Source organism: Ixodes scapularis, unplaced genomic scaffold (genome assembly GCF_016920785.2).
Source record: "Ixodes scapularis isolate PalLabHiFi unplaced genomic scaffold, ASM1692078v2 PGA_scaffold1__304_contigs__length_218370807, whole genome shotgun sequence".
In the NCBI taxonomy this organism is placed as follows: Eukaryota; Metazoa; Arthropoda; class Arachnida; order Ixodida; family Ixodidae; genus Ixodes; species Ixodes scapularis.
In genome coordinates, this window is record NW_024609846.1 from 92,925,843 (window position 1) to 92,937,029 (window position 11,187).

Genomic DNA, 11,187 nt, shown 5'->3' on the forward strand with positions numbered 1-11,187 from the left:
GATAAGCACGGGGGCACCCGCTACAAACCATGTGACGCGGGAACTGATACCGCAGATTGCGGACTTGGCAAATTCACGTTTCACGATGCAATAAACACGCTACAAACTCGTGCGTCACGGGAAAGGATACCGCAAGTGGCCGATCATACTTACCGAGTTCTGCCATCAACGGAGCCGCTTGATGTGCTTCAGCATTCATCAACGCCAAAACCGACGCATAGCTAAGCATCTCCATGTAAACAAATGGCAAAAGTGGCGGATGCTGTTCATTAACATGGCGGAACGTGGCTTGCGGTAAGGGAAAAGGCATTTAGTGGAACCGCCCTAAGCGTTTCAAAAGTACCAAGGCTGTGAAAGGAAGTAAAAAATGAAAAACGTTTGCAACTTCCTGTAATGCAGAATTAGAGCACAGCTCTTGAGGAGGAGGAGGGAAGGGTATGCCCCTCCTCCCGTCCCCTCCTCTCCTGCTCTCCTCCCATTTAGCGGAAAGATTTAGCTACATTTTCCGCTAAATTGGAATTTTTCCGCTTAATTGAGCGGGGAAATTTTTCCGCTAAATATAGCAGATAAACTTGCCTCCTCCTTCTCCTCTCTCGTGACCCCCGTGACATTGTATGAGACGTCATTATGGGAACGTTCCATAATGCAGCGAGCAGTTATGCCGACGGCGCTGCCGCTCAAGCGAGAAACAGGCGCCTAAAAACTGCACTCTAGAAAGAAAAAGGTTTATTTGCAGTGGTTAATATTGCCAGGCAGGCTAGTGGAGAAAGGCATGTGCTACAGTTGCAATGGTGTCACGTGCGATAGTTGCAGTTCTGTTTCAGTCATGGTTGCCTATAATGACCTGCTCTTCTGCTGTTGCTCGAAAACAGATATAAAACGTTGGCTTTGATTCTAATCTAAAGGATTGCAACTGGGCAGCACAGGATGCGAAGCCAAGAAATTCGACAAGCGGAGTCATTCATTTGTCGGAAATAGGAATGTCACTAGCTTTTGTCCAACTTTGCGTTAGAAGTTAGATAGCAAACCTAGTCATATTCAACCTTCGGAAGGTTTGCGACATACTCTGTCAAAGCACCTGCCACTCGGACGGGTTGGCGCTTTCTCGCAGAACACTCGGGCCTTTTGAGTCTTCGGGGCAGTGTTGTACTGGTGCGCGCCATCTCTCGGGCAGTTGGAGTTGCTGCAGACGTTGCGGTGCGAGTCCGATTGTCCTCTCTGCGCAGGCGTCTTGGCGGGCCACGACAACCGCGTGAGCTGCCTGGGTGTCACCGAAGACGGCATGGCCGTGGCCACGGGCTCTTGGGACAGTTTTCTCAAGATATGGAACTAGGGCAAAGACAGCAACAACTGCAAGAGAAGGGAGGAGAGAAGGAAGAGGGAAATACCTCCTTTCCCTCCTTCCTCCCCCTCCCCGCTGCCTCCTCCACTGCACTCCCCGCCCCTCATCTCCCTCCCCCCCTCCCTCCCACACCCGGCCGTAAAGAGGAAAGGGAAGACAAAAAAAAATCACAGGAACCAAGGGGAGGGGAGGGGGGGCTCCTTCTCGGAAGTGGCGCGGCGCTTCTTCGTGTTGCACTGGACCAAGCTCTCTCTTTTTCCCCTTGCCCACAAACTCTTCCTTCTGTCTTATTCCTCTCTTTGCTGCCCTCTTCGTCGCACTCTTCGGTTAATTTTTCTGCATCCCCCTCTGTCGTCGGGATGGCTCTCGAGGATGAGCATTGCTTCCACTTAGAGGCCGGTTTTTCCTTTCCGGGGGATTGCGCCTTGAGCTTGGCGTTCCGGGGCGGCCCTTCGGGGCGTGCGTCGGCGTGTGTGTCGCAGGGCGAAAGGTTGTGTGCTTGAGCGTCACGCATGCGAGAAGCGGCGGGCCAGGCTCAGAGTCGAGAATCCATCGAAGTTTAGTCCCCGGCCCGACCGCCCCCCCACCCCGCGCTCCAATTTCTTTTTCTTGTTGTTGGAGAAAGAGAAAACGGAGACTGTCTGTCTGTGTCTTTTCTGCTGGGCACACCAGCTTTTAAATTCTCTAGTCACAGGTGCGTGCGTGCGTGTGTGCATGAGTGAACGAGCGTACGTGTGAGGAAAAGGCGTTCTCCCGTTGTCCCCCTCTTTCTTTCTTTTTTTTTTGTCCCGGCTGCCACACCTCTTCGACCCGTCGGCTCTCGGAGGTTGGCCGCGCACATTGTTTCCGACGAGACGAACAGGGACAAAGGGTACTGCTTTTTTTTTTTATATATATATATATTATATATATCTGGCCGTAGTTTGCCAAACTGCGAGCATATTTTCCAAAAAGGCACAGCCAGTTTGCCGGCCTGTTCCGCTCTTACTGCCTGTACTATTTGTGTCCTTTCTTGAGGAGGAGTTGGAAATAAAATACTAGGATTACGTTTTTTGTTTCTTTGCGGAACGTCTGGGCTGCCCCAAAGGGCTTTGTTTCTTTCGTTCTCAAAAGCTTCTTTTTTTCTTTTTTGTCTCTCTTGGCGGCGCCCTGGCTCTTACAAATTTTTGGGGCAATTTGTATTTTTTGTTTCTTTTGTACATAGCCTTGTAAATGTTAATTTTGACGGCATGTGTGTTCCGTTTTTTCGTTTCTGCACAAGGGCTAGGATCTGGTTATTGTTTCAATTTTGCGCTCAGTCGCCGAGTTTCCGCAAAATGGGCAAATACGGGCGCGTGCCGAAGGTTTTTATTTCTCGTCCCCCTTTCTGCGCCTAGTGCCGGATGCGACCACTCTGGTCACGTTAGGCTCGGGTTGAGGAACCGCACAGATGCGCAGGTTGCCCGAGTTGGTGGCTTTTCTTCGGCCCTTTACTCTCTCCATCCTTTAGTGACAGTGCGGATCCACCTTTTTCTTCGCCACATTCTTCGGGTCGAAAGTGCCGTATGGCCGAGAGTGCGAGTGTGTTCTACCGGCTTGGCTTTGGTTTGTTTGGCTTAGGTCATAGCTTCCGCCGATGAAACTCTCACGGGCCAGGGTGCCGTGCACGCCTTTCTTTGCTAACGCTTTCTGCCGCCCCCTTCCCCCTCCTCTCACCCTCCCCCCCCTCACCCAGCCACCTCCTGCAGCATCTCCACCTCCCGACCTCTGCCCACGTTTTTGCCCGGCGGAAGGAACTGGTTTCTGTGCGGTGTCCGTTTTGCCACAAACGTGAGTGCCAGTGCATCTGATGTGTGCGGTCGTGGTTTGGTTGTTCCTTTTTTTTTTTTCCGTCCCCCCCCTCCCTTTTTTTTTCTAGGATTTTGAGGCATTTTTGTTTGCAATGAAGCGAAAGTCGCATTCGCCGGGAAGTCTGACGCGCGTCAAGACCCCGGGAACGCCGGAACTGGATGCTGGCGCCCATGGAGAGCCGACGGACCTGCTCTTTGGCTTATCACGAGGATGACCAAAACTGAAGGGGAGGGAAGGGGGGGCGGGGAACGCGTCTGCTGCGAGATCGTCGTGTGCGTGTGTGTGCATGCATCTACCCGTTTCCAAACAGAGGGAGAGACTCTTCCTCGTAGCTTTATTTATTTTATTTTTTTTTTCCGCCGCCCCTTTTCTTCGGCTCTTCTCCGAGCAGGAGGGAGGTCCGTGACTGCTCACGCGACGGGCAGTTGCCGGGACGTTTGCGTGGGGGATCTAGGTGGCGTGGTCGCCCGGACAAGAGCCCCAGTCTGGGCGACCTCTTCACTGCCCCCTCTTACCCTTTCTGTCCGCCCCCGCGGCAGAAGGGTGGGTCCGGCACGCCGCCCGCCCGCGCAGAAGAGCTTTGGCGCACATGCATCGGCTCGGTCGCGGACCTCCCGTTGGCCTGCCTGCCCCGCTGTTGCCTCGAGTCCCGGGGAAGAGCTGCGAGAATGCTGCGTGAGGGCTTCTTGTTTTTTTTGTCCTTTTTAATTGTATCTCTCTGCTGCCATGTTCTCCTTTTTCTTTTTTACGGGAGTGTCGCTACAAAGGCGGGGAGAACAAAACAAGTCACTTTTCCAGGCATAAGCAGCGGCGGCGGCAGTCTTCTCTGTAAAATTTCGAAGAGGGTAAAAAAAAAAAATATACATATTGTTATGAATATGTATACATGCAGAGACACTGTCACGGTTTGTCGCTGGTACATATATATATACACACACACAGATGTACACACATACCCACACATGCAGACATAGGACGTCGATCGCTCGGGCAGTGTCGAGGGTTTTCTCTCGCGTGGTTGGAACGGGAACTTTGCGATGTTTGGTGCGAGGATGCCTCACTGCCCCGAGTGTGACAACTGCCATACTTCTAAGGTGATGACGAGGAGGGGGAAACAAAAAGCTGGGTTTGTGTAGGCTACAAAAAGAGGGGAGGGGGAACGGTTTTAGGGAGAGGGTGCACCGCCCTTCCCCCGCGCGGCAGGTCCCCTCCCCCTCGGGACGAGCGTCTTGTGCACTTTGGTACGCCCCCCCCCCCCCCCCCTTTTCTCCTGGGCCCTCCGGGCCCTCTTCCGGTTTGTCGTTTCTTTCCTACGTTCCCCCCTATCACTCTTCTCCTCCCCCTTTTTTTGTTAGGTACCTCGTATCTTTTTATATGACGGAAAGAAAATAGTGTGGCTAGTGCAGCGAGCACGCCGCTCTAAAAGACTGTTAACTAGAGGCGAGCGCAATTCGTTCGTCTCTTGCGTGTGGTAGGGACTGCCCTTCCCTCGGACTCCTTTTTCGATTTGCAAATGGGCGATCTGTTTCCCGCCTCGTCGCGGAAAAGAGAAAAAAAAGCGGACAGAGCGAACAAATTGCCCGAAACTTTATATATATATACATATATATATACGAAATATGTATCTTCATATGTGTATGCGCATTACCAAGGACACAGACGCTCGCACGAGCGTCGTCCCATCCCTTCCTGTGCCCGCCTTGCACTTTGCGGCCGACGACCCTTTCCCTCTTTTGTATGACTGGTCGCCACCCACCCTCATCCACCAGTGCCGAGTATGCAGTCAACTTGGTTTTGCTCGTGCACGCGACTTGTTTCCTCGCTCTGGCCGCGCGTCGCCAACGGCCAGTCGCTCGGACACTTCACGACGGAGCGCTCTTTGGGGAGAAAACGGCTTGGGCGCTTCTCCGTAGTCGAGGCTTCTCGACGAGCTCCGTTTTTCGCAAATCGGCTGCGGCAGCGTCGGCGGTAGTTGTCAAGGTTTTGCTTGGCCTCTCTGTCTCAGATTCTCTCTCTCTCCCCTGAAGCTCCTTCTTGATTTTATTTTTTTTTTCCCTCGCAGGGTACAAAATAGGCAAAGGGAAACCACCAAATGTCTGGTCCCCTCCCCTCTTCCTTGAGTTTTTGTTTTTTTACTAATGGTTTTGTTTGCATTTTTAGTTTTGCTTTTAGTTCTATTGGGCAAAAAAAATATAAAAAACAATTACTCGGATTTGATGAGCTGTGCAGGGGGGGGGGAAATGCAACCTACAGAACACAAACACGTTGAAAGAAAAAAATGGTTTCGAAGTGTGGGGAAAAGTGCAAAAGAAAAGCGGAGAGTGAAGGAAGAAAAAAAAAACTTGTTCCCGGGTGTTTTTTCGACACCTGGCCAGCCTGTGTGTCTTATTTCAGTATGTAGCTTTCAGTCTTGTTTGTGAACCAGTTTCCTTGTGTATGTTATTTAACTTGTCCAATAAAGCTGTTTGTCTTTACGTACAAAAGAAACTCTTGAGGGTTGTGTTACTTGGTTTATGCCTCTGAAGGGGAAGTTGTCGGGGTGGCTTGCTTGCACAAGGCTCATAGGGCCCTTAAAAAGTTTTCGGCCCTTGAATATGAAGGATAGAATTTCAAGACTGATGAATTTTGGGTGGCGCACTGAAATTGTTTGATAATACCCGATAATGATGTTTTGTGCTTTAAGTGCATTCAGATTATAATGCAATTAGTGTTTGGAGATGTGTGTTTATCCTTTGTCCTCCTTGTTCCCTTTCTCCAGGGATTATTCTAGTCTTTCTACATTCAGATTGTTAGCTGGGGAGCAAAGTTTGGAGTCTACCCAATAGGCCTTTTGCCGAATTACCCAAGCATAGAAAAGTATGTTGGGAACGTAGGTATGCGTGCTGGCGCCTTCAGCTTTAACTGTTCGGCTTTTTTTTGGCTATTTACTTCAAATAATGTTCTATAGGGACGGTGAGCACGTACAGGCGTGCAGGCGTGCATACCTACGTTCCCAACATTCTCTTAGAAGATTGGGTGATTAGTGAAAGGTCTGTTGCTATTCAAGGTCAGGCCCTTCTCGCACGGAGGCGAAAGCTCAGTTGGCGTACGAAAGCGAAGTTGTACTACCTCCCCTTCCATGGCAGAGGAGGTGGAAGAGCCAGCGCAATTCCAATTCCGGACACCAGCCGTAGTTTGAGCTTTTGCCGCTTGGTGTTGATGTGAAAAAAGTAGGGTGCTTCCATATGCCGACCGCTTCCGCTGACAGGGTGGAGACACCTTTTGACCAGGCTCGCGTTGCGGCGGCGCCATATTGTGGCTTTTTTCCGTATTAACAGCAGCAGCCGTGTGTGATGCGCTCCGAGTGAAACGCTGAGGGCTGTGTTCAGCAAGGCATGCCGTGGTGCTGCGTTCCACTGTGCAAAGGGTCATCCAAAAAAGGAAATCTGCTTTGCACTTAAATGCGAAGCCGATGCGGCTTCACATTTATGTGCGGTGGATAAACGCTCCGGAAGCAACAAGAGTCTCATGGTAGCAAGACTTGCCGGTGCAAATCTCCAGTAGAGATTCAAGTATTTTGTGTGAAAAAGCACTTTGTGCTAGTGAGCATTGGACTGCACTATCTACAGATTTGTTATTTTATAAATTGTTTTGACTGCTATGGGCACTGATTCAACTCTTCGTGTCTACACACTTTATTTAATCTGATGTTCTTTGCAAGCTTATACGATGTTTGACATAGTGCCTGCAAAGATACTACATGCCCTGTTACCACTTGAATGAAGCATCTAAAATATTTCATAAAATTAAAATAGGCACTCAGATAAATTTGAATACCGCAAAACAAAACATTGACGAATGAGAACGCAATTGTTTTGCATTTCAGATTTGGGACGCACGAGCTGTGTGCTTGTAGCTTAACTTTTGCTGAAGGAACGTCAATGAAAGTATGATTATCCAGGGCAAACACTCTGGGCACAATGTGCGTAATTTTAACAAGTCTGCTCATTTTTCTGTGCAAAAACGCTCAGCGGACACAGCATTCAGTGCCGCCAACCCGGAAGATAGCCACAATATGGCGCCGGCGAGAGCGGAGCGGCCAGCAGTTGGCGGCACCCTAGAAAAAAGTCCTTCGTTTCGCGGGAGCCTGGAGTCGCAAACCCAGTGGTTGCCTTTCGTTAGCATGACACGCTTTATTGGATGCTGTGAAAACTGACCAAGGGGTAAACGCTGTTTTACTCAGTTTTTTCATTCCTCTCTCTAGACAGGTGGCAAGATTTGACCAGCCATTGCTTAATGGAGGCACCCTAGAAAAAAGTCCGTTTCGCGGGAGCCTGCAGTCTCAAACCCGGTGGTTGCCTTTCGTTAGCATGACACGCTTTATTGGATGCTGTGAAAACTGACCAAGGGGTAAACGCTGTTTTACTCAGTTTTTTCATTCCTCTCTCTAGACAGGTGGCAAGATTTGACCAGCCATTGCTTAATGGAGGCACCCTAGAAAAAAGTCCGTTTCGCGGGAGCCTGCGGTCTCAAACCCGGTGGTTGCCTTTCGTTAGCATGACACGCTTTATTGGATGCTGTGAAAACTGACCAAGAGGTAAACGCTGTTTTACTCTTACTCAGTTTTTTCATTCCTCTCTTTAGACAGGTGGCAAGATTTGACCAGCCATTGCTTAAAGGGGCCCTGCAATCATATTTAAGCGTCTACCTTTTTTGCAGTGTCGGGTCCCTCGGGGTGCGGGCAAGCCAGCGGGTACGGAGAGAGTAACTAAATGTCGGTGTGTCATTTTAACTGGACGATGCGGAAACCTCCATTTACGGGGGCGACCCGCGGTGCCGAAAGTGCGCAATATGTGACGTCTTAGGTCCTGGACTTACTACTGGTCAGAGCCGCTAGAAGCTTCTTTTTGTCGAAATACAAAATTTTGTGGTGCGAACAGTTTCAAATATTTATAAAAGTAGTTTTTGTTCACTATTTTAGATCAGAAAAGAAGCAAATGCAGTTTAGAAAGTGCGGAAATAAGAAATGACCCGTCGACGTACCAGCCACCAAGCGGTGGAAAAGGCGGCGCATACTAGAAAGGTGTGGGATCGGGCATTAACGAGCGGCGAGCCTAGAAAGGTACGGGATGAACGCAGCGGCGCTGCGGTCGTACGGACTGGAGGATCCGACAGGTTCCGAGCGTTCCCGAGGCCTTCGGAGAGCAGCTTTGGTTTGCGGTTTGGTCTTCTGGCGGTATGGCAGCTCGAAATGGCTCCGGTTCTGAACTGATCTTTACCCCGTGTTTGCTGTCGTTTGTGGCCCATGAAGTGTCATGCCGAATTAGTGTTTAATCGCGAAGAAAATGCAATGCGAGCCGCCTTGGCCGCCCGCTTCATACAGCCTATCCAGAACATGCTTTAGTGGCGCCCTCTCGAGCCGTCGACACAGAGTGCGGCAGCCGTGAGCGCTCGCTGAACTCGCTACCCCTCCTCTAGTTCACGGCCACTCAAGCAACCAAGGACGTCATGAAGGAGGTTATTTTTTGCTTGTTTTTGTAATTTTAATTTGCCTATAACTTTAAAAATGCAGTGAAATTCGAGAAAAGGAAAGTTTCATTAAGTTACTACGTTCAGTGCGCTCAGGTTTGATGCAAATTGAAAACCAGTAAAAAAAGCCCTTGCAGGGCCCCTTTAATAGAGGATGGTCAAATCTTGCCACAGAACAGTATTGGTTAAAATTATTGTAAAGTGTAAAAAAAATTTAGGAATGACCTCACTCTTGCAAAACTGGCTTGCTGAGTTTCTGATCAAATGTATTTTTGCGCGTGTTTATGGTCCCCCATCTAAGTACTGTAATCCTCATGGTGGGGACCCTGTTGTGTGCTGAGCTGCCACCGAGACCGACAGCAGTGCGAGCCATGCTCAAGTTGGTGAAAGCACAGGACCAGCCGTGTCATTTAGAGCTCGATTGGACGCCATACCAGTCGCGGCAGTTAAATATTGAACTGCCATGACTTGGTATGGTGCCCGCCGTATGCAGTGCGCATAACCAATAAACCTGAGTGGCAAGACTTTATGTAGCTTTTTGAAACCAATAATTGTTGTTCCTTGTGTATCAAGCTAGCATTTGTTTATCTACTTCTCAATATGTCTTCCTGGTTCACTAGGTTTTTTTCTGTTCTTTGGAGTGTCCTGGATAGCCCACATGGCTCTGACCCTGAAAAGAGAAAAAAGTTTTTTTTTAAACATTTTGAATAGTACACGCATGTCAAAAAAAAAAAAAAAATTACGCGAAAATAGACGACTGCGAACCTCCGACGAGGACGGTCTTTTCCGACCTCCGTAAACCCTGGAGAACTGAACGTGATCCTAGCGTAAACATTGCCTCGCTCCGTCGGCCCGCTGCGGCACGTTTGCCGAGAGATCGGCTCTCTCGAGGTTAGCGGTTGGGCCTAGGAACGACATCGGCCAAGGAGGTTGTTGTAGCCGGGGAAAACCTCCCCCCAGAGCAATACATTGAGTCCTGGACGGTCATCCGAAGGCGTCAGCGGGTCCTAGACGCGACCAGCCAGCCCGGCTCGACTCCACCACTATCGCCAGCTACTTCTCCAACCGCAAGTTTAGCGACAAAGAGCAGCACCGGACTGGCCCCAACGCGAGGACTGCCCAGGCACCGGGCCCCACCAGCTGAACGCCTCCCGGAGGACCACGTCAAAGTCGTGCTTCGCCCCAGAGGTGGGTTAAACCTCGGCACCGTCTCGCCCACTGCATTAGCCGACTGCGTCACTCAGGCTGCACAGCTTACACCTGACCCAAGGGACACAATCCTCGTATTTATAAAGACTACCTACTTGTCAGCACCTCGCATGAAGGGTGCGCAAGGAAACTGCTCAGTCAACGCAATATTGGTCAAAGGCAAGCAATGCGAATTCGCCGCGCACGTTTCGGCCCCGGCTAACACCACTGCAGGAATTATATTCAACATCCCTGAGGAGGAATTCCAAGGTGAAATCAACCAGGTCCTGATCAAGTCCAACCCTGACCTGCCTATACTCGCAGCAAAACGTCTCGAGGAAACCAACGCTGTACAAATCTTATTCAATGGACCAAAAGTCCCCTTCTGGGTTTGCTACCGGCCAGCCACTTACCGGTGTACCCCGTATCGACACAAGGCCGAAGCCTGTACCAAGTGCTGGCAAAAGGGACATCGACAGGATGTCTGCCCTCACCAGATCACCAGGTGCGCCAACTGCGGCCTAGAAAACCCCAACGATAACCATTCATGCACGCTTCGCTGCGTGGTATGCGGCGGGCCACACCTCATGGGAACGCCGGAATGCCCAAAGAGATTCCAACCCCGCCGCAGGCAACCGTCGGAAGCAACCCCACCGTCGACCTCCGCCTGGGTGAATTGTCCTCCAGGCAGTGAAAAACCGTCTCCTAAAACCGACGCCAAGCACTGGCCCGCCCTCCCAGACAGATCGGCGAGTAAGTCACCGGCAGGAGCAAGGCGAACGAGGTCCCCCTCTATCAACCGGAGCAGAACACCGTCCACCGACAGAGGGAGGTCATCACACGGACCGGCAATAAACACCAGGAGGGCGAACTCCAGGCACCGTCCCAAGGCGCGGGACACCTCTAAAACGGTAAGCTTCGGGGTCGGAGGTCGACCACTCTCAACCTTCCCATACCCACTCGCCCCATGCACCACCCCCATCCCAAATCCCACAAGAGGTAGCGGCAGAGCTCGCTAAGTTCCGAGCTGAGATGGCGGCGCTTCAGAGAGAGAACCAAAACCTCCTTAGAGAACTTAAGGCCTCTAGACACGAGATTCAGGCAATGAGACAAGAAAATCAGAACTTTAAAGCTAGCATGCACACGCAAGCCCCCGTCGCGCCCCCAGCCTCAAAAAAGAGGGCCGCGACAACACAGCCAGGGGATGAAGACGCTATTCCTGACACCTCTCGATCCAACGGGGAGCCCGACAGCAAATACTCCAGATGGAGCAGGACATCTTGATCAGGGAAGGATGCGTTAATCTGGAGGCAAACATT

General features: G+C 50.7%; 1 protein-coding gene across 3 annotated transcripts in view; it reads left to right on the top strand.

The window, feature by feature from the left end:
- The window catches only part of LOC8035476 (guanine nucleotide-binding protein G(I)/G(S)/G(T) subunit beta-1), a 41,363-nt gene extending 35,704 nt beyond the window's left edge, over positions 1-5,659 (top strand). For all 3 annotated transcript variants that reach the window (XM_002411339.4, XM_029979977.4, XM_029979978.4), the window contains exon 8: positions 1,227-5,659. In XM_002411339.4, the coding sequence (XP_002411384.1) occupies positions 1,227-1,333 (107 nt within the window). In that variant the 3' untranslated portion in view covers positions 1,334-5,659. The remainder of the gene's footprint in view (positions 1-1,226) is intronic.
- The last annotated feature ends 5,528 nt before the right edge of the window (positions 5,660-11,187 follow it).